The 20,179-nt window shown below is 42.1% G+C and overlaps 3 protein-coding genes across 6 annotated transcripts; all 3 read left to right on the top strand.

Moving 5' to 3' along the window:
* The first annotated feature begins 438 nt into the window (after positions 1–438).
* On the top strand, positions 439–6,604 carry LOC123442901 (protease Do-like 10, mitochondrial). Its single transcript, XM_045119086.1, has 8 exons — positions 439–919; positions 1,463–1,708; positions 3,523–3,718; positions 3,801–4,060; positions 4,331–4,458; positions 5,275–5,478; positions 5,591–5,641; positions 5,734–6,604. The coding sequence occupies exons 1-8, from the start codon at positions 493–495 to the stop codon at positions 5,977–5,979; spliced, it is 1,758 nt and encodes a 585-aa protein (XP_044975021.1). The 5' UTR covers positions 439–492; the 3' UTR covers positions 5,980–6,604.
* A 211-nt stretch (positions 6,605–6,815) lies between these two features.
* Positions 6,816–8,604, top strand: LOC123412902 (thioredoxin-like fold domain-containing protein MRL7L homolog, chloroplastic). Its single transcript, XM_045105865.1, has 4 exons — positions 6,816–7,879; positions 8,014–8,095; positions 8,212–8,323; positions 8,418–8,604. Exons 1-4 carry the CDS (start codon positions 7,218–7,220, stop codon positions 8,537–8,539), a joined length of 978 nt encoding a protein of 325 aa, XP_044961800.1. The 5' UTR covers positions 6,816–7,217; the 3' UTR covers positions 8,540–8,604.
* Positions 8,605–12,837: 4,233 nt separating this feature from the next.
* On the top strand, positions 12,838–19,264 carry LOC123442880 (RPA-interacting protein). 4 transcript variants are annotated; one of them, XR_006630538.1, is made up of 7 exons: positions 12,838–13,101; positions 13,544–13,636; positions 14,250–14,463; positions 14,728–14,801; positions 16,802–16,918; positions 17,933–18,047; positions 19,060–19,264. XR_006630538.1 is itself a non-coding variant. In XM_045119073.1 (6 exons), exons 1-6 carry the CDS (start codon positions 13,039–13,041, stop codon positions 17,984–17,986), a joined length of 615 nt encoding a protein of 204 aa, XP_044975008.1. In that variant the 5' UTR covers positions 12,838–13,038; the 3' UTR covers positions 17,987–18,131. The 4 variants fall into 4 exon arrangements, 3 of the variants coding, with proteins under 3 accessions (XP_044975008.1, XP_044974997.1, XP_044974989.1); XM_045119073.1 differs by lacking the exon at positions 19,060–19,264 and having other exon boundaries at positions 17,933–18,131; XM_045119062.1 differs by lacking the exons at positions 17,933–18,047; positions 19,060–19,264 and adding an exon at positions 17,018–17,661 and having other exon boundaries at positions 12,863–13,101; positions 14,734–14,801.
* The last annotated feature ends 915 nt before the right edge of the window (positions 19,265–20,179 follow it).

The raw sequence follows: 20,179 nt of genomic DNA, 5'->3' as shown, positions 1-20,179 counted from the left end.
GCCGCTGAACTTTTTCCTATCAGAAATAACATTTACCTCATATCTAGCATTGGATGCACTAAAACAGAGGTTGAATTTGATTGTTCTTTTGTGATGGAATCCATGCAGCTCTTGAACAATTATATGAGACCTGATAGTGCTGTTATTACGGAGTGCAAGCAATTATACATAGACTTTGCTAAACTTTCTTTTGATCATTGCTCTAAAAGGCAAACAAGATATCTAATGAGTTAGCCAAACAAAACTTTAAAACTACATTCTCTGTTTCTTGGGATTCTTTAGTCCTAAACTTTATTTTCGACCTCCTTGTAAACGAAATGACAAACTGTTCAAAAGAAAAAAGCTTTTAAAATGCAAAATTGGAGCATAGCCAAGCCCAAGCCCAAGCCCAGTCCGAACCTGAACCCAAACCCAAACCCAGACACAAACCTAACCGAAACCCCCGGACCAAAAATCTCCGAACCCTCACCGGCACTACCCGGGGTGGCCGCCATGCACGCCTCCGCGCGCTTGCTCCGCCGCCTCTCCTCTTCCTCCTCCTCCCGCTCGCTCCGCCGCCTCCCTTTCCACCCATCACCTCCGTCGCCTCCACATCCATCTCCTCTGCCGCCCCACTGGACCCTGACCCGCGCCCTACTCCCCCACCTCGCTGCCCCCCGCTTCTCCACCATCTCTTGCGCATCCACACCTTCTCTCCGCCTAGGTGAATGCGGCGCTTTGGGAACCCCGGCGATACCGTTGGCGGAGAAATCCGAGGGAGAGGAGGAGGTGGAGTCTGCGGCGGCGCGGCATGACACCGACGCGTTCGCGGCGGTGGAGCTGGCACTGGACTCGGTGGTGAAGGTGTTCACGGTGTCAAGTGGCCCTAACTACTTCCTGCCGTGGCAGAACAAGGCCCAGCGCGAGAGCATGGGCTCCGGTAAGCAACAGATCTCTAGCAGCTTAGCCCTCTGCAGGCTCGAGGAGTGTGTTTGGATCCCCCTACTATAGGAGCGATGGACATGGAGAAGAGAATATTAATTTTGATTTGAAGAATAGGTATCGTGTTAATATGCTAGTTCAATCGGACAAAGAGAGTGCCTTTTACGCAAATCTGTGGCGTTGTTTCCTTATTGTGTATTTCTGGTGGTACGAAAAAGTAAATGTGATAGAACGGGAAAATGAAAAAATAGCTTTAGTAACAACCCACGAGTCATTACACATGAATTTCCAACTATGTTACTCGTTTCGTTTGTGCACTGTTCAAATATCCATGATGTAAGACAAAACATAAAACGCACCCCCTCAGTCCCAAAATAAGTGTCGCTGATTTAGTACAAAGTTGGTTTTCGGATGGAGGGAGTACTACTGAATGATTCCTTCACATAATGACATACTGTAGAAGGTTGGTTATTTTTGGGCCCTTGTGATGAAATGTAGTTCATTCTTTGGGCTGTCTACTAATTTGGCCTCCCTGTTGTAGGCTTTGTAATTTCTGGAAAAAGGATCATCACAAATGCTCATGTGGTAGCTGATCATACTTTTGTTCTTGTGAGGAAGCATGGATCGCCAACAAAGTTCAAGGCAGAAGTTCAGGCTATTGGCCATGAGTGTGATTTGGCTCTTCTTACAGTTGAGAGCGAGGAGTTTTGGGAGGGGATGAACAGCTTAGATCTTGGAGACATTCCATTTTTGCAGGAAGCTGTCGCTGTGGTTGGCTACCCTCAGGGTATGAGTTTGATTCTGATATTCTTTTTGCAGTACTTGGTTGTTAGTTGCCAAACTTGTTAGATATATTACTTCATCTACAAGTATCCAATTATGGATGTACGTATATCATAGCATCACCATGCTGTCTGTGGTGGCATAACTAAAACTGGCTAGCAGGGTTTTACTGTGAACGAGTGAAAATAATATAATTATTCACACATAGACTATATGGGACAACTACATAAAACATAGCTTATACAAGATTGTGGACAAGTAAAACATTACTCCCTCTGTCTCAAAATGTAAGACGTTTTTAGGCTTAGTCTAGGCCTAAAAAATATCTTACATTTTGAGACAGAGGCAGTAATAGATTTCTCCACTTATGCAATTATCATAATATTTGTTAGACTATTAGCTGATAATGAGAATCACAGTAGAAAGTAGCCCCTGCAACTTTGATATCGCAAAAATATGCTTCCTAATTTCTTATTGCACCATACGAATAAGCAAACTACATGACACTACGATGTTATAGAATTATAGTATCGCTGTGGCCTTTTGTTGAATGCTAATCTATGCATGTATTTTTATCATCGTATGTGTTACGGCTTTCATATGAACTAGCATGATGCCCGTGCGTTGCTACGAAACTATAAAATATGAGGAGTTAGGTCGTTGGCTTAAAAGTCATCAAAATATGTTGGTGTCCTGTGGCCTTTGTGTGTGGTTCACGATTAAAAAGAGCGAACATACAACGAAAGATCACGCGGCACGCATTGGAGAATTGTAAGCGATCACCTCATAGTAGGTCTTTTGCATGACACCACATTTGGAATGTTGAAACATACGAGAATATGCATTAGTAAGTTCGCTGCACAAGGTCGTCGATCTGGTAGAAGGACAAGGGCTATTCTTGCTTTGAAATTACAATTTGTTCACTCTCTTATTCTGTGATATAGAAGTGGAAGAACTTGGCTGGGAAGAGAAACTAAATAGAACGTTATTTTGAGTTGAAGTCACATTTCTGCATTCATCATTTTTGCAACCTTAAGGGCATTGGTTGGTATACCAAGGTTATCACACTTTTCCACAGCACAAGTTTGGAAAGTTTGGCTTGGTTAGTCCCCTGTTTGATTTGTGGCCACACTTGTGGCAATGTTCTTTTCCTGCATTCTATGCCCCTTGTGTTGCTTAACATTAGGCATGTATGGCAAAAAGGCGTGGCAAATGTTGACGAACTTAGTATATGAACCAAACAGACTCTTGAGTCTTATGACTCTATAGACATTTATTTACCATGCTGATTATGTACTAGGTGGGGTCTTAATATGGTACAGTCTTAATATTGTTATGATTTTAAAATCTAAAACAAAGTAAGATGATAAATGCGATCTGTTTATGATCCTACGAATTCAACTGTTCCTACTCGCATATGTCTTTTTTAATTGCAAAGTTACCCTTATCATAAAAAAGAGTTGTTTGGTTAGACTCTATTTTTAAATGAAGGCTCTTAATGTGCAACTAAAATATTTATAGTCGTTGACTTGGTGGATTTTAGAAAATGTACCTTTGTTAGAATCGGGTCAGGTATTAGATTCTACTATGTGATCTCCGGTTGCAAACTTGTAATGTTGTTGGAATCTCTGATTTGATTCAAGATACCAATACTGACAAATTCTACTTAGTTTCTGCTGTTTCAGAAATGTCACCTAGTTCTACTATTTTTTATTCAGCTCAGCTTGGCTTCGATGTTGTATTGCCGATCTTCTATTTAGACACCTAAACCATATAAGCATGTAGACTACTAAATGATTATGTACCTTTATGGTGCAGGTGGAGACAATATCTCTGTCACCAAGGGGGTTGTTTCTAGAGTGGAACCAACACAGTATGCCCATGGTGCGACTCAGCTCATGGCTATACAAATAGATGCAGCTATTAATCCAGGCAACAGTGGAGGGCCTGCAATCATGGGTGATAAAGTGGCTGGAGTTGCTTTCCAAAATCTGTCAGGAGCAGAAAACATTGGGTGAATACTCCACTATTTTGGTCTTGCACCTATTAAACCTTCTTTTTACCCAGAATTCTATGTGTAACCCTTTTCTTTGCAGGTATATTATACCTGTGCCTGTAATTAAGCGTTTTATTTCTGGAGTGGAAGAGAGTGGCAAATATTCTGGGTTTTGTTCTCTTGGAATATCTTGCCAGGCCACTGAGAACATCCAAATAAGAGAATGCTTTGGTATGCGCCCTGAAATGACTGGAGTGTTAGTGAGTAGAATAAATCCTCTATCTGATGCTCACAAAATTCTGAAGAAAGATGATATCCTTCTTGAGTTTGATGGCGTGCCTATTGCGAATGATGGGACAGGTGAGCTTAAAACTTACAAATATGCATTGGCAGCCATTTTATGTCTCAATTTTTTGGTTTCTTATATGTTCGTATATTTGAAAATATCACTTATCTAAGTTTTCTGTTATTATGTATTTATGTTATTTTAAGACCATCATTTGGCATACTCTGCTGCGCGTTTTTGCATTGCTGATCCATGAATCTATCTGTGTGCTACTCCGAAATGTGAAGCGTACTAGCGTTTCAGCTTCAACAACTGATGATCATGATCTCTTTCAATACTTGCAGTTCCGTTCCGAAATAGGGAGAGAATCACCTTTGATCATCTTGTGTCCATGAAGAAGCCTGAAGAAACAGCCGTTATCAAAGTACTAAGAGATGGCAAAGAGCATGAATTGAATGTGACACTTAGACCTGTAAGGCCATGTAATCTTGTACTACCTCCATTCACTATTATAAGATGTTTTAACTTCTTTCTGATTTGGATGTATATAGATGCATTTTAGTGTGTTTGTTTGTTTATTTCAGTCCGTATGTATAGTTCATACTGAAACAACCAAAACATCTTATATTTGTGAACAGAGGGAGTACATTTTATTCGAGCTTTGTATTAACCATGGTGCATTTTATTTGAGAGTTTGGTACTAAATATAAGAATGATGGGATGTTGTTCCCCGTTTTAGTGTTTGTTAGTATTTAGTTTCTTCAAGAGTCAAACATATTGATTGAGTCCACCTTGACTAAACTGAACCAAACCCTAATACAGACCCACACAAATAACATCCATCTCAATACTTATAACCTACTCCCTCCGTCCGTAATTAACTGTTGTTGAAATGAGTGTATCTACACACTAAAACGCGTCGATACACTCATTTCAGCGACAGTTAATTCTGGACGGAGGTTGTATTTTAGAACCCATCCCAAACTGTGAAGTCTGTAACACACTTAATTCACTACATTAGTCCAGTGGGTTCAGCCTGTCTACCTTTTGTACAGCTAGTTGGATAGGGTTGGTTTTGGCCAGATTTATGGATAACCACCTGATCTCTTATGCAGGTTAAATAGTAAATCCACAAAAGTGTATCCCTTGGTTTTGTACATACTAACACCCAGGCTTAGGCTTTGTATCTATCATTTCCTGTCACCTTTTTTGCCCTCTCGTGCTACTCCTTTTCAGTTCACATGTAGACAATGAAGTAATTCTTATACATGTAGTTCTTCTTATGCAGTTGCAACCTTTGGTTCCCGTGCATCAGTTTGACAAACTACCCAGCTACTACATCTTTGCTGGTTTTGTTTTTATCCCGCTGACCCAGCCTTATCTCCATGAATTTGGAGAAGACTGGTACAACACTTCACCACGCCGACTCTGTGAACGTGCACTGAGAGAGCTTCCAAAGAAGGCTGGTCAGCAGTTAGTAATATTATCTCAGGTACTACAGCACTAGTTCACTTCTCCTCACAGTTTCCTGTTTCATGGTATTATTAGAATTCAGTTGCCGTGTATTGCATAATTATCTTTGTACTGATCAATCTACGTTCCAGGTCCTCATGGATGATATTAATGTCGGTTATGAAAGGCTGGCTGAACTCCAGGTTTTCTTCTATAAGAAAATCCTATAGCACACACCACATCCTTAGTGACCTTTGTAGTTTTCTCAACTGACCAGACTTCATGATATGATCAGGTAAAGAAGGTGAATGGTGTTGAGGTTGAGAATTTGAAGCATTTGTGCAGTATCGTGGATAACTGCACTGAAGAAAACTTGAGAATTGATTTGGATGATGAGCGGGTGATCGTCCTGAAATTTCAGAACGCGAGGCTTGCCACGTCTCGGATCCTCAAGCGGCACAGGATTCCATCAGCCAGGTCGAGTGACCTTGTCGATGAACAATCGAGCAGTGGTGAGACTGAGGTGTCATGCACAAACTGACGCATTTTCATAGAGGTAGCTACACAGTTTATGCGGAAGCATCGATATTAGCTCCATTGCTTTTCCAGACAGATGTGATGCGGTAGGCTGAGAACTACCTGGAGTTGCCATGAGCCCATCGGTTGCGGTGGGCCCCTGTTTGGCTGATTTAGTTTTGACAGAAGGAAGAGGAGGAAGTCTTCAGCAAATAAGAAGAACCCAAGTTCTTCAGCCTGAGTTGTAACACTATCATTCTTTGCTCCCCTCCCAACTATTTATCATTCTTTGTTTCGGCACCGTACGGGTTTTGGCAACTTTACGTTAAATTCAGATTATGTATCATCGCAAAAGCAGAACATAGGAAATAGGAATTCCAGGAGCCAAGACACTTTGTTCCAAACTGTACAAGTTCTGCTGACATGTTAATTCTTTGGATGCTGCGGATGAATTTATAGAAAAATTTAGCAGAGAAGGGGAAACCCAGGTGTTTGTTTCGTGCTGCCAGGATGATGAAATGTTTCAGTTGTCCTTTTGGGGGAAGATTTGTTCCATGTTTGTAATATGTACAGCTAACGATAGCCTCCTTACACTATATTATAAGACTATATGTGTTCACAGTTGGGAAAGCAGAATTTGGAATCCCTTTTCTTCCAGTGCAGCTCGGTGCTCTTGAAATTGCGTTCGTCGACTCCTCTTTATGTTCTATTCTGTCCGGAATTACGTACTCTTGAAATTGCACTCGTCGGCTCCTTTTTGTGTTCTACTCCTCTGTCCGGAATTACTTGTCATAGAAATGATTGTTTTCTTCCATTTTTGTGATTGACATAAATAATTATTATAGGTGATTTTTTCCCCATAACATTCAATACCTTTCTTTTTTGCAAATAACGTTCAATACTTACATGACTAGTTTATCAAACGTTTGAAATGCTCGAAATACAAACGGATTTTCAAAACCAAGTCATTTTTTTTACAGCAAAACCAAGTCCACAAGCGTATTGCAGGGGCGTGGAGCCGGCCGCCCCTCTCACGGTTCACGTGAGTCCCGTTCACTCGTCCGGTTCACCCAAAAGCAAATATACCATCTCCCCAACCCCAAGCACACAAGCCGGAGCAGATTAGGCATCAGAATCGTCACCGCCGCGAATCCCGTACCAAATTCGTAAGCTAGTTCTCGCGGCATCGGCGGCCAACTGAATCTCCCACCCGCGGAAGAGTAAAAGAGGACCAGAAGCCAAGGCGCGCAAAGAAGGCTTGCAATGGCGCTTCGCTGCTCCCTGCCCGCGACCTGTTCGACGTTTTGCCTCAAACGAGCAGAGCACCCCAGTTCGCACGCTCCCCATGCGCGCCCCGTCTTCAGCTTCGGCTCTTGCCCGCGGTCCAGGCCGAGCCTGGGACCCGCGCTCGCCGCGCGCGCCCGGGCACTGCGCGCGAGCGACCCCAAGGCCGGCCGGCTGGTGATCGGCGGCGGGCCGCGCAACGCCGACTCGGACTCCGATTCCGACGACGAAGGCCCCGTGCGGATGACGGACCAGGAGCGGAGGACGCTGCGGAGGAAGATACGGGAGATGATGGACCGGATGCCGGAGACGCAGGAGCTGACCGACCCGGAGGAGAAGAAGGCCAAGATGAGGGAGCTGCTGACCAAGTACCAGCTGGTTGTCGAGGAGGAGGACCCGGAGTGGCCCGAGGATGCCCAGGACGGCATGGGCTTCGGCCTCGACCAGTTCTTCGACAAGATCACCATCAAGCCCGAGAAGAGGGATGACGCCGACGACGATGACGACGGCAAGAAGGAGGTGGTCTGGGAGGATGACAACTACATCAAGCCGGTCAGGGATGTCAAGACAAAGGATTGGGACGACACCGTGTTCACCGACTTCGGCCCGTTGATTGTGCTCGTGCATAACCGGTACAAAAGGTATGGTTCCCTCAGTTCTTGCAAAATGGTTGGTGCCATTTCATGTTTCAAAGTATCCTTTGCTTTGTATGAAACTTACAGAGCGTGCTGTATCACTTTGGCAAATCACGATAAATGTTCCTTCGTTGCCGTAGACCACAGGACAATGAGATGGCAAGAACCGAGCTCGTGAAGGCGATCGAGACGTTTTGGGAACACGATCTGCCTTCACCAAGGGTACTACTGCTACACACTTGTTCATGACTTTCTTCTGTAAATATAAATCCGCCCGAGTCGACGGCTCAGTGAGTCACTCACGTTCTGACCTCCCAACTATTCTTGTTTACCCGCAGTGTGTCGCGGTCGATGCCTGTGCGGAGCCAGGCCTCGTGGCCGCTCTGAAGGTGTCCGGCTTCCCTGAGTTGCTCTTCACCAATGCAGGCAAGATACTGTACCGAGAGAAAGGTATACCTTGTCCGGTTTCTTAGATGGATACTCCTTGGATGTAACTCTCGTCCGGCCATCCGTTTACCTGATCTGTAATCCCTTGTTCTGATAGCTGTCCGGTCGGCCGAGGTGCTGGCGAGGATGATAGCCTTCTTCTACTACAAGGCGGCGAGACCACCTTGCTTGAGCGAATCAGACGGCCAGGGGCAAGAGAAGGTCCCTCTGATGTCGTGAAAGGAAGGGTACTTCGTGCTACTAGTAGTATTTTACATCAGTGTAACTTTCGAGTTTACATAGTACTCCCTCCGTCCCAAAACTTTTGTCTTACGTTTGTCTAGAAATGGATGTATCTAAGTACTTATAAGATACATTCATATTTAGACAAATCTAAGACAAAAATTTTGGGACGGAGGGAGTACTTACATCAAGAGTAGAGTTACTGTTACAAGGAACCTTAATTCCCACGTGTGACAATGCCTAACAGTCAGTGTATGATTCTGTTCGGCATGCTGGATAGCCATGTGACCAATGGCGGAGCTATCACAAATCGGTTTTGCTAATGAGAAGGGTGTGATAGCTTCCGGATGACTAGGCACCCTCTATGAACAGTAAAATAATAATAATAAAATCAAAAAAATCTGAAACTTTGCAGCATCAAAGATGCTAGGTTCCTACAAGTTTTCATGTCAAAATATCACGTAGAGAAAGATGTACAAACAATTTTCAGATTACAGCGCTAAAAGTGCTCAAAACTTCAAGTATTGACATATTTTCCGTGTGTAGAGCTCCTCGAATAGTTTTCTGGCATGAAAACTTGCAATGACCTATAAAATTTCATCGTCTTTGATGCTGCAAAGTTTTAGATTTTTCTTATTTTGTTTTCTATTTTTTTTGATTTTACTATTCATAGAAGGTGCCTAGGCACCCGGGAGCTGAAAATCCACTCCCTTTGCTAATACTCAAATAGCTGAGTTTTAGTTTGGCATCATTCACCTTCATGTTCATTGGATTAATAATGGGCTAATGCGCTGAGATTTGCGTGTGTGTGTCTCTGAATAATGCTACACCTACAAAGGCTTACTTAAAGATTTTACATACAAACTGATGTGTATGATTGTGATTGGTAATTGGAGGATGAGGGGTCCCATCCCCACTGTAAATCAGGGGAGAGAAGAATTAGTAAGTAAACCTCTGTAAGTTTTTGTAGGCCTAGCATTATTGTGTGTCTCTCACGCTTCTATTTCATTTTTTTTTTCTTTTTTGCGTGAGCGGTGAGAGGGTGGGTCGTTGTGCAGTAGATTTTTTTTTGCTTTCGAGAGGCTGGACCGATATACTGAGATGTTGAACGCGGTATTCCTTTTCACTTTTTTGTTGTTATTATATCCCTGGGCTATACGTACGTGCATGCATGGAGATGAGCTGAAACGGTAGGTTGCAGCTGCGGCTGCAAGGCCGGCCTTCAGTAATAGGAGTACTATAAGCTGCGATCGGCAAAGAGAGAGAGAGAGAGAGAGATAAGCTGAAACAAGGTGAGCTTTGTTTGCATATTGTTCTCACGTGGTTGTTATCATTATTTTATTTTTTGTTTTTTCCTTTCCTTTACTTTTTTTATCTTTATAAGAAAATACCTTTTGTTTTAATGATTTATATATATAAACACCTTGTAACTAATTTATAACTAGATAAAATTTATCATTTTTTTCTCTGTTCTTCTTTTTCCATTTTCCATTTTGTTGAAACTAAGCTAGCTGAGTTTTAACTATGGCCTCGATCACTTTTCTAGCCCCCTGATCATCACACTAAGATTCGTGATGGCTTTCGTTCCTTATCATGGGAGCGACGGTGCGCGGCTCGTCTCTTACGAGAGAAAGCGCATGTGCATGTGTTCTATGAGGAATTTTGATTATTTGCAAGAGCTGAGCTATGTGGGCTTCCTTTTTCTTTTCTTTGTCTGTCAAAAAAGGAAAGATGGGGATCGAAAGATGCAACTCTCCTTCACTATAGCGTTCAGGTGTAAGCTCGTTTTTTCGCGTTAGGGATATGCTCTTTGTAAAGACTTATTTTACCTCTGACATGATTAATTGTTTTTTCTTATGGAATTCTTATTATTTCACTATACGTAGAACGAGTAGAATATTGTTTCTATATTTTCTATTTTCTCCCAGATATGATGCCAGTTTGGTCATCATGCACAAAAAGGGGAATTAGGGGTTTGATTACGTTTTCATTACTGTTACCATTTCTCTTGCCAAACACCCCCTAAGATTCAACAATGTTACTTCCACTCCCTTCTCGTGCAAAGATCTTCCAGAGCACAAAAATCATGTTCTACCCTCGAGCTCATTTGAGCTCGGGATGAACAGTAAAATTGATAATAAATGGAAAACATATCAATTTTTTCTGATTTTTTTGGTGCAATCATTGACAAAAGTTCTCACTCCTTGCAAAATTTCATCAAAAATGACATTCTTAGAACTCATGAACAAAAAAAAGTACTTCAAAATGTTATTGAAATAACCCTTTTGGAGCATCATTTTTTTTCAATGACTTCCACTAATGTTATTTTTGACGAATTTGGTGAGCACTGAAAACTTTTGTCAATGTTTAGATAAAAAAATATCAATTTTTTTGAATTATTTGATGGTACTGTTCACCCGAGCTCATTTGAGCTCAGGCTCAAAAACATCACGTCCTCCATAGCACAAATTCAAACATGTAAGCCATTTCAAAAAAGAAGAAGGGCGCAAACCATTTCAACTTGTTTTTTGGGAGCTCCTACCTGTCGCATTCTGCGGCAGGGAGTTGCTCGAGAACATAGGGTGGTCGTCCGACTCGGCCGGCCTAGTTCTTTTTGTTTTTTGTTTTTTTCCTTTTCTTCTTATTTCCTTTCTTCTTTTTTGGTTTGTTGTTTCTTTTCTTTTTTCTTTTTTTGTTTTTATATAAAAACGAATAAATGTTGAATTTACCAATTATTTTTTGAAAAAGATGAACATTTTCTAAAACGGAGAACAAATTTAGAAGCACGAATAAGTTTTTTAAACATGAACATTTTTTGAATCCCGAGAACAAAAAATTTCAAAACCCCGAACAAATTTGGAAGCACGAACAATTTTTTAAAGCACGAACATTTTTTGAATCTTGAGACAATATTTTGAAACCGAGAATAACTTTGAAAAATAGCTAACAAATTTGGAAGCGCGAACAATTTTTTAAAGCACAACATTTTTTGAATCTTGAGAACAAAAATTTGAAATGGTGAACAATTTTAAAAAACACCAAACAAATTTGGAAGCACGAACAATTTTGAATATTTTTAAAACGGAGAACAAATTTGGAAGCGTGAATAATTTTGAACATGTTTTAAAACTGGGAACAAATTTGGAAGCGCGAACAAATATTTAAAGCACGAACATTTTTTGAATCTTGAGAACAAAATTTTAAACTGAGAACAATTTTGAAAAACTGTGGACAAATTTGGAAGCACGAACAATTTCTTAAAGCATGACCATTTTTTGAATCTTAAAAATAAAATTTTGAAACGGAGAACAATTTTGTAAAACCCCAAACAACTTTGAATGCACGAACATTTTTTGAATCTTGAGAACAAATTTTGAAACCGAGAACAATTTTGAAAAATCCTGAACAAATTTGAAAGCGCGGAGTATTTTTGAAAGCACGAACATTTTTTGAATCCTGAGAACAAAATTTTGAAACAAAGAACATTTTGGAAAATCCCCGAACAAGTCTTGAAGCGCGAACAATTTTTTAAAGCATGAACATATTCTGAATCTTGAGAACAAAGTTTGAATCCGAAAACAAATTTGAAAAATCCTAAACAAATTTGGAAGCATGAAAAAAATAAAACACGACCACTTTTTAAATCTTGAGAACAAAATTTTGAAACAGAGAACAATTTTGAAAAACTCCAAACAAATTTGGAAGCGCGAACAATTTTTATTGCACGAACATTTTTGAATCTTGAGAATAAATTTTTGAAACAGAGAACAATTTTGGAAAACACCAAATAAATTTGGAAGGTCCAACATTTTTTGAAATTATGAATATTTCTAATTAGAACTTTAAGAAAGAAAACAAAATCATTTGTTGTATGTGAAGAAGAAAATTTGAAAATTCAGAACATTTTTTGAAAATTCAGAATATTTTTTGAAACAGAAATAGAAAAGATAAAAAAGAAAAAGAAAATAAAAAAACGGTTCAGTAATAAACCTTCTAAAAGTTTCTCAAAACCGAAATTTTTTTAGCTGGAACCTCCAGAAGTTTCAAAAAACCAGGATCAGTGAAAGTCGCTAATGAGCCAGTCGATAACTCGCCGCAGCTGCAAATAGGAGATTCCTTGTTTTTTTAGGGAAACCATCTCAATTAGGCTGGCACTGTACAAATAAATCGTAACCAGGCCGGGTTCTCCTCAGGCCCAGAGCGAAACACGACCGCCGCTCGAGCCCAAAGAAATTTCCTCGCGAGGAGTCGTAACTCTACGGAATTCTCAAGAAAAAAAAAAAAAAAACAAAACTCTACGGAAACGGTCCCCGTCCTCTCGCGATTTTCTGTTCCTCTGTCGCGCGAGGCAAATCTCCCCCAGGCGTTCCCGGAGCCGGCGCCGCGGCGAGAAGCGCGCGTCCCCAGGCGTTCGTTCTCCACGCCGGCGAGACGAAGAGAGAGCAGAGGGGAAGGGCGCCTCGCCCCACGTCGATCGGCGCGCCCGGCCGCCACCGATGGATTCGGCTCGGCCCAGGAGGGTTCCCAACAAATCCCGCCGCCCGGACTGGAGAGAGGAGGTTCGTTGACTTTGTCCCATTTCCAGCCCATCTCGCCGGCGGCGCAGCTGGTTCTATGCTGCCATGCCGCACGCTGCGGCAGGCCGGAGCCTGAAGCGTGACGCTACTGTTGGATTGCTGGGTAACGGGTGCTGCCGCCATGCGCACGAGGTGTTCGGTTAATTGCCCTAGAACTATCAGTAGGGCGTCACCCGTGTCATGAAGTCAAGCATTTTTCTGCTATTTCCTTAGGAATCATGAAGTTAACCTTTTTCCTCTGCTATAGATATAGAGTAGGCTTTGAATTGAGCTGCCTGGGGTGTCATCTGCACCATAGGTTTCAGTCAACTGCCCTCGCATTGCCTATCAGTGTTGCATGCAATCTGATGGAGTAACTGTTATGTGCCTTCATCTCGTATTTCCCGTAATTTTGTCCTTATCCCCTGTTGCCTTCTACCCACAGCTTAGGGCAAATTGCATGACAAGAGTTAAAAATGAGAGAGTCCACTTGCTCTGGAAGATGAGGAACCAAGGGCAGCCACCTGCTACTGACATGGTATCTAAATATGGTGCATTCTACTTTATCATATCTTGTGCAGCTTATGTTCTTATTAAAAATAAAGGCTACAGGCTAGGCTCCTTTATATGTTATTTAGCTACCCGTTCAAGACATTGGTATAAGTTACTATTTTGAAAAGCAAAACTGAACTCAAGATTGATCAATGCCCATTACGATACCATTTCCAAACACTTGCAATGTGTTTCACCCTGCACCTGCAATCTAACCATAGATTTGAATAATTAGTAATATTAAACTTTGTGCGGTGTCTGTTAGAAATTTTCTTTGCCATACTGAACTGTTGTAGTTAAAATATGATGCAGTAACTCCACTACAAGGGCATAGAATAAATGTTAATAAGTACTCCATGATTATGCTGTTAAGAATTTCCTCATTGTCCACTACATCTCTAATTATTGATAACCTATTCCGGTTCAATTCGGTATCATTATTTCTTCAACGTTTTTTGTTCAAGTATATACATACTGAAGCTGGTCACGATAATAAAACTGAATTCACTATGACTACCCCAATTGATTAATATTTCTTGATTTTCCTTCTTTCATACATATGTCTGATCTCTGATTTATCCATATATGTCGGCTGACAGAAAACGGCTGAATCTGCAGTCAGGAACATTATCTCGGATGAGGTAAAGAAACTCAAAAGATGTGTGGATGGAAAAAAGGACCAAGAAGTTGATATGATATGGGAATATGAAGGACCACAAGAAGCTAAGCCAGCTGAATTTGAAAGCGAAGATATATTGCTTGAAATGGAAAGACTTCTTTATGAAGATCTGCGGGAAGAAATGATCCGAAAAGGTAGTTCTGTGTGTATCTTTTGCTATTTCCCGTTGATGTGCCGAACAGCTTAAGTACCCACCAGCAATCTGCTGTCCTATCTCTCTCTGGAACTTATAGCTAAAAAACCTAATCAACTTTTTATCGCATCCTTCTGCCTATATCTCTACAACCTTAGTGACAACGCATGCAATTTTATAGGCATGGCCAACGTTTTTGAATCTTCTAATCCGGATTTACTTTATATTATTTGAAAATCCTTTGCTAACAGTGTCTTTTATTTAGAAATAGAGGCCCTTGATGAGGAAGATGCATACTTAGCTCAGGCTGTTTACGATCATATGCAATTGAAGGAAGAGGTATGGTTTATTCAACATTTAGTTTATCTTTTCTTTTTAAAGTTCTCTTACGCATTTTTTTTGTATTCTTACATGATTTATTTGTATGCTATAATTTTTCTTTGTTCATCTCATTATTTGTCTTTGAATGGTTCCTTTACTTCTGTTTATCTGAGTGTGCGAAACTGCCAAATTTTCACAATTACTATCATGTGGAACTTGTAGGAAATATGTCCCAAGTAAATTGTTCAGTTTTGGGTACCCAAAATTTAGGCTCATACCTGCATCACACAGAACACCATGCAATCAGAAATAACATTACTATTTGATAGCACTGTGCGGTGAGCCGTTCGTATGTCAGAATGACATAACCAAAGTCTTGCAGTTGCATGTATTCGTTGTAGCTGCATCAATATGGATGGTTGTAATGCAGTTTATACAGTATAAAGTTTTGAATATACCTAAGCATTTTAGTGGCTTGATAAGTAGTAGTTGCAGTGAGTAAATGCAGCTAGCTTATCTAAGCTATCTACTGGGGCAGTTTATCAATGTATTTCTATTATTATTGCTACTATTCAAGCGTAATTCACATCTCACCGAAACTGATGATAAACTTGCAATGAAGGTGTGAACCTCAAGTAATAGTGGGTTATTAGATCGATTTTGTTGAGTTGATTACAGATGCAGCAGATCTTACTATTTTTTTTTGAAACACGGTCCCTTAGGGCCCGATTCATTAAAAAAGGTAGAATAGAGTTGCCCGGTTAATTACTGGAAACCCGGGCGAAAACCGTTACAGCACGCCCACATAAAAGGGCACCACGGTCGATTTGACACCCACAAGACCACACACATCGTCGAGAAGTGGACACTGTCGAGGATGCCTACAATGTCATCGTCATCACCTTTCCCCGAGCAGGCAACTCTAACTTCGCCGCTCACGACCCGTCAAGACCCCTTCGAACGAACGAAGTCTAAGGACCTTGTCGGCCATAGCCAAACAATCAACCCCAGACTTCGAGGACAGGCAGCTTCGATTTTCTGGATGCGCATCACAGGACAAAGTTGGAAGCCTTGCACCGACCTAGTGCAACGCAGCCCCCGGAGAGCACCGTCCGCTGGAAACCACCCTCATGGAGTCATCGTTGCCGCAGGGGTCTCGCCACATGCAACTCCGACTTCTCCGTCACAGTAAGAAACCAACATAAACGCATCCATTGCTGAAGTGGACTGCTGACATCAGAAGGACAAGCCGCGACCCAGCTCCGCACGTCAACACCTTTTTTGCAGCAACCGCGCTGTCGCCGCACATGAGCCATCTCAAACCTCGTTGGTTGCCAAGCCGGGCCAACATCAGGCGCCCACCACCGCTGCACCCTGACGCTGCACCAACCAAGCACCACCGGAGGGAGGGCTGCCACCCCAACCCAACCCGCCGAACCAAGTCCACCGCTGCCACAGTACCATATCCATCACCGGATCCCTCGGCCGCCATAGCCGCCACGGGAGGGCCGGATCTGGTAACCCGCCGCTGAAGCTGCCACCAACAGCTTGCCGATGCAGACGCAGGGAAGCCACAACCGGCATAGGGGGGGGGGGGGGGGGCTGCCACCCCGCCGTCGATGCTGGAGAGGAGCCCATGGCCGGAGCACTGGAGCATGCGACGGCGCAGCAGCCGCCAGGTCGCGCAGCAGACGGGGCCGAGCCCCCGTGCGTGCCCCTCCCACCGAGCTGAGAGGAAGGCCCTGCCGCCGCCGTCCGCCGCGCGGGCTTAACTCGGCGGCATCCTCCGGCGACGGCGAGGTGAAGGAGGGGAGCGAGGAGGAGTCATGGCGGCGGCTTCGTGGGTGTCCGCCCAAGCCGCCAGAGAGGCGACGTGGGGGCGTTTTCTTTCAGATCTAAACTGATCTGATCGATCTACTATGTCAATTGAAATTTCCTTCTACTATTCCTTTCTGTCTTTTTTCGCCTACTCTTTTTAACAAAGACTTGAGTCATGTTTTCATCTATGACTATGTCAGGGTGTGGAAAATGCTAAGCTCTGGTGTCCAGTATGCAAACAAGGAGAGCTACGAGAAACTCATAATCTCATACACTGTACTTTGTGTAAGATGCGGCTTGACCTTGAAGAAGATAAGGTACTTTCCATTTGCAACTTTGCAGGTTTTCCTGGTATATTGAGTTCTTTTTTAGGAAACCATCTTATTGAACTTGGTAGCTTCAATCTCTTTAATCAGGTAAACCTAGCTTTCTTGCGGGAACGGTTGGCCAATGTCCATATGGAGCACTTAGACAGAGGATGCACATTATCACCCAAGTTCTGCTTGCACGACATGTTTGGGTTGAATGCACTTTACATACGTTGCGATGAATGCAGCACTTTCGAAGTTGTGGTGTAAAAATAGCGATAATGCTGACGATGACCATATGATCCATTGTTCCAAATATCGGCCAGTTAATCGCTACTCAGTGGGTCACCGAATAGCTGATTAACTGATTTATCGTCCGAATAACTGATTTGTCAGCTGATTAACTGGAAAATTCGCCTATTTATCCCTACTCAGCACCAGACCGATATGGTACCAGTTACTGATATCATGAACACTGATATGATCAACATAGGAAGGTGTTGGCAGTTTTCCTGAAGTTACTTCTCAGAAACTTGCTGGAAAAATGCACACATGTACCCATTGTTATAAGTTGAGGTGGCCAAACATGAAAGGTTCCATACAAATGTAATCGCAGGTCTGCCTGCCTTTGTAGAATTTCTGCCGTGTTTGCAGTGTAATTAACCAGTTAAGCTTGCTCAACATTTCGTTGGCAGCTTACACGACGCTATCAGTGCATTGACCAGCATCCTTAAATGAAATGCTCTTTTTCATGTGGACTCTCAGGGTCTGGTCTGTTATCTGAGTTCTTCATTTCAGTTTTCAAGTGGTGACATTTTTCATCTCTGCAGTTTATGCTTACACAATTGATCATATTGTCTTGTTACTGGTAAAATTTGTTGTCTTACTGCAGTGCTGCATCAGCTCTTTTTGTTTCCTATCAAGTTGTTTAAACAGCGATATATTTTCCAACCTGCTGAATTTTGCAATTCTTCCTTCCTGGCAGCTCTTGCCAATGACACAATTATATGTTTGTTTTCAAAGGAAGCAGCTGGGGAAGAATGGCATGTGAATGGATCTCGTGAAGGCGTGCCATGATAATTTGCAGGCCTTGCTCAGTGTTTATTTGGTCTCTCATCGCAGGAGGAAGTCTGACAGGGTAAAATACGATTGACCTCGTTTGGTTTATAGAACAAGAATTTCATGGGAATATGAAAACTCTATGAAATGAGGTTGACACGTACTCCCTCCGTTTTTGTTATAATCTGCATATAAAATTTGTCAGAAATCAAACTTCGTAAATTTTGACCAACTATATAAGAAACAAAATCAACATTCACCGTATGAAATCAGTATCATTAGATGCATCATGTAATTATTTTTCATACTATATAACTTTTCTACCGTAAATGTTGATATTCTTAAGATAAATTTGGTCAAAATATATGTAGTTTGACTTCAAACAAATTTATAGTCGAGTAAAAAGAAACGACGGGGGCATCTCTAATCCTGTAAGGAAAGATATCTCATTGGCTCATAAGATAGGAATTTTTCCCCGTTGGGTCTAACTAATGTTTTTTCTCCTTTCAAATACAAAGGATTGGTTTCCATCCTATACAAAAATAGGATTCTATTCCTACAAACTAAAGAGATACAAATGAAAACTTTCCTATTCTTTGTAATTCCTACAAAATTTTGGTAAACCCAAGGAGGCCTTAGTTGTTGTAATCTTGTTGGGTGTTGCCAACTACTCTCTCCGTCCCTATTGGTTCGATTAAAGCTTGGTTCTACATCAAGGAAACGCTTTGATGCTATCTACATCACCCTTCCTTTTTGGAAAAACCAACGACTCTTGCGAAACTAGCAATGTCATGGCCGGGTTGCTACTGTGGTGGTCGAGGTGTTTGGACCTCAATACTTAAGAGAATCAATTGTTGCTGACACTAAAAGGCTCATAGTAATGTCCGAAGCACAGGGTTAGCCAAGTATGCTTGGGTCTTTTGATTTGCATACATTGGCGATGAAAAAACTGTCCAAAAGCTCCAGAAGGTCAATATTAGGGCTAAGCTAAGAATCCCACCATTATTCTTGAAAAAGTCACATCACAACACCTCTAGATTTGACATTTTTTTTGCATGCCCGAATCTCACAATGACATCATTGTGTTGCAGTTGTCTCCATTGTTTGATAGGTTGAATGAAGGACAAGTTCATCCGTGTAACTATACTCTCAATGGGCATGAGTGCAACATGGGATACTATTTGATTGATGGTATCTATCCTTTGTGCGCGACCTTCGTCAAGACCACCTCTCACTCGGTTGGTAAAAAGCTCATTTTCTCAAAGACGAGAAGGGTGTAGAAAGGTAGTGATTAGAAAAGGCTCATTTTCCTATGAAAGGACATGGATGTCGCCTAGGGAGGTGAATAGACGCTTTAAAATAATTGCGATTTAGGCTTGAAAAAAATACAAAATAAAACTAGAGTTTAATTAGTCAAGTACAAAACCTAAAACAACTAGGCTCATCTATGTGCACCAGTAACTTATGATAAGCAAGGTAAACAACTAAGAGATAGCAAGATACAGTACATAAGAAGAGACAATATGGCTATCACAAAGTAAAGTGCATAAGTAAAGGGCTTGGGTAAGAGGTAACCGAGGCACACGGAGACGGCGATGTATCCCGAAGTTCACACCCTTGCGGATGCTAATCTTCGTCTGGAGTGGTGTGGACGCACAATGCTCCCTAAGAAGCCACTAGGGCCACCGTAATCTCCTCACGCCCTCGCACAATGCAAGATGTCGTGATTCCACTAAGGGACCCTTGAGGGAGGTCATTGAACCCATACAACTCGCAACCCTTGGGGGCGGTCATCGAACCTGTACACTTTGGCAACCCTTGGGGACGGTCGCCGAACATGTACACTTTGGCAATCCTTGGGCGCGGTCACCAGAACCCATACAAATTGTTCGGAGCAATCTCCACAACCTAATTGGAGACCTAACGCTGGCTTGGAGCTTTATGCCATAATTATTGATCTCCGAGGCACCACCAACCGTCTAGGGCGCCAAAGCACCCAGGAGGAACAAGCTCTAGGGTACCAAGCACCCAAGGGTAATAAGCTTTTCAACTTTTCACTTTCACATATCACTGTGGAGAACTTAAACCGGTTTAACTAATGCAATGGCAAGAACACGCGAAATGGTCAAGTCCCTCACACTCAAATCCCACCACAACAACAAAAGTTATGGAGGAATATGAGAGGAAGAACAAGGAGCTCACAAAGAACTT

Source organism: Hordeum vulgare, chromosome 1H (assembly GCF_904849725.1).
Source record: "Hordeum vulgare subsp. vulgare chromosome 1H, MorexV3_pseudomolecules_assembly, whole genome shotgun sequence".
Taxonomy (NCBI): Eukaryota; Viridiplantae; Streptophyta; class Magnoliopsida; order Poales; family Poaceae; genus Hordeum; species Hordeum vulgare.
The sequence above is the reverse complement of the archived record's forward strand: the minus strand, read 5'-3'. Positions and strand labels throughout refer to the sequence as shown.

Excerpts from the sequence above, each read along its gene's own strand:
- LOC123412902 (XM_045105865.1), top strand. The coding sequence starts at position 7,218 with ATGGCGCTTCGCTGCTCCCTGCCCGCGACCTGTTCGACGTTTTGCCTC. Across the intron at positions 7,880-8,013 it reads GTGCATAACCGGTACAAAAG|ACCACAGGACAATGAGATGG; the intron begins GTATGGTTCCCT and ends TCGTTGCCGTAG. Across the intron at positions 8,324-8,417 it reads GATACTGTACCGAGAGAAAG|CTGTCCGGTCGGCCGAGGTG; the intron begins GTATACCTTGTC and ends TTGTTCTGATAG.
- LOC123442901 (XM_045119086.1), top strand. The coding sequence starts at position 493 with ATGCACGCCTCCGCGCGCTTGCTCCGCCGCCTCTCCTCTTCCTCCTCC. Across the intron at positions 1,709-3,522 it reads TGTGGTTGGCTACCCTCAGG|GTGGAGACAATATCTCTGTC; the intron begins GTATGAGTTTGA and ends TTTATGGTGCAG. Across the intron at positions 5,479-5,590 it reads AGTTAGTAATATTATCTCAG|GTCCTCATGGATGATATTAA; the intron begins GTACTACAGCAC and ends TCTACGTTCCAG.
- LOC123442880 (XM_045119054.1), top strand. The coding sequence starts at position 13,039 with ATGGATTCGGCTCGGCCCAGGAGGGTTCCCAACAAATCCCGCCGCCCG. Across the intron at positions 13,102-13,543 it reads GCCCGGACTGGAGAGAGGAG|CTTAGGGCAAATTGCATGAC; the intron begins GTTCGTTGACTT and ends TTCTACCCACAG. Across the intron at positions 14,802-16,801 it reads ATATGCAATTGAAGGAAGAG|GGTGTGGAAAATGCTAAGCT; the intron begins GTATGGTTTATT and ends TGACTATGTCAG.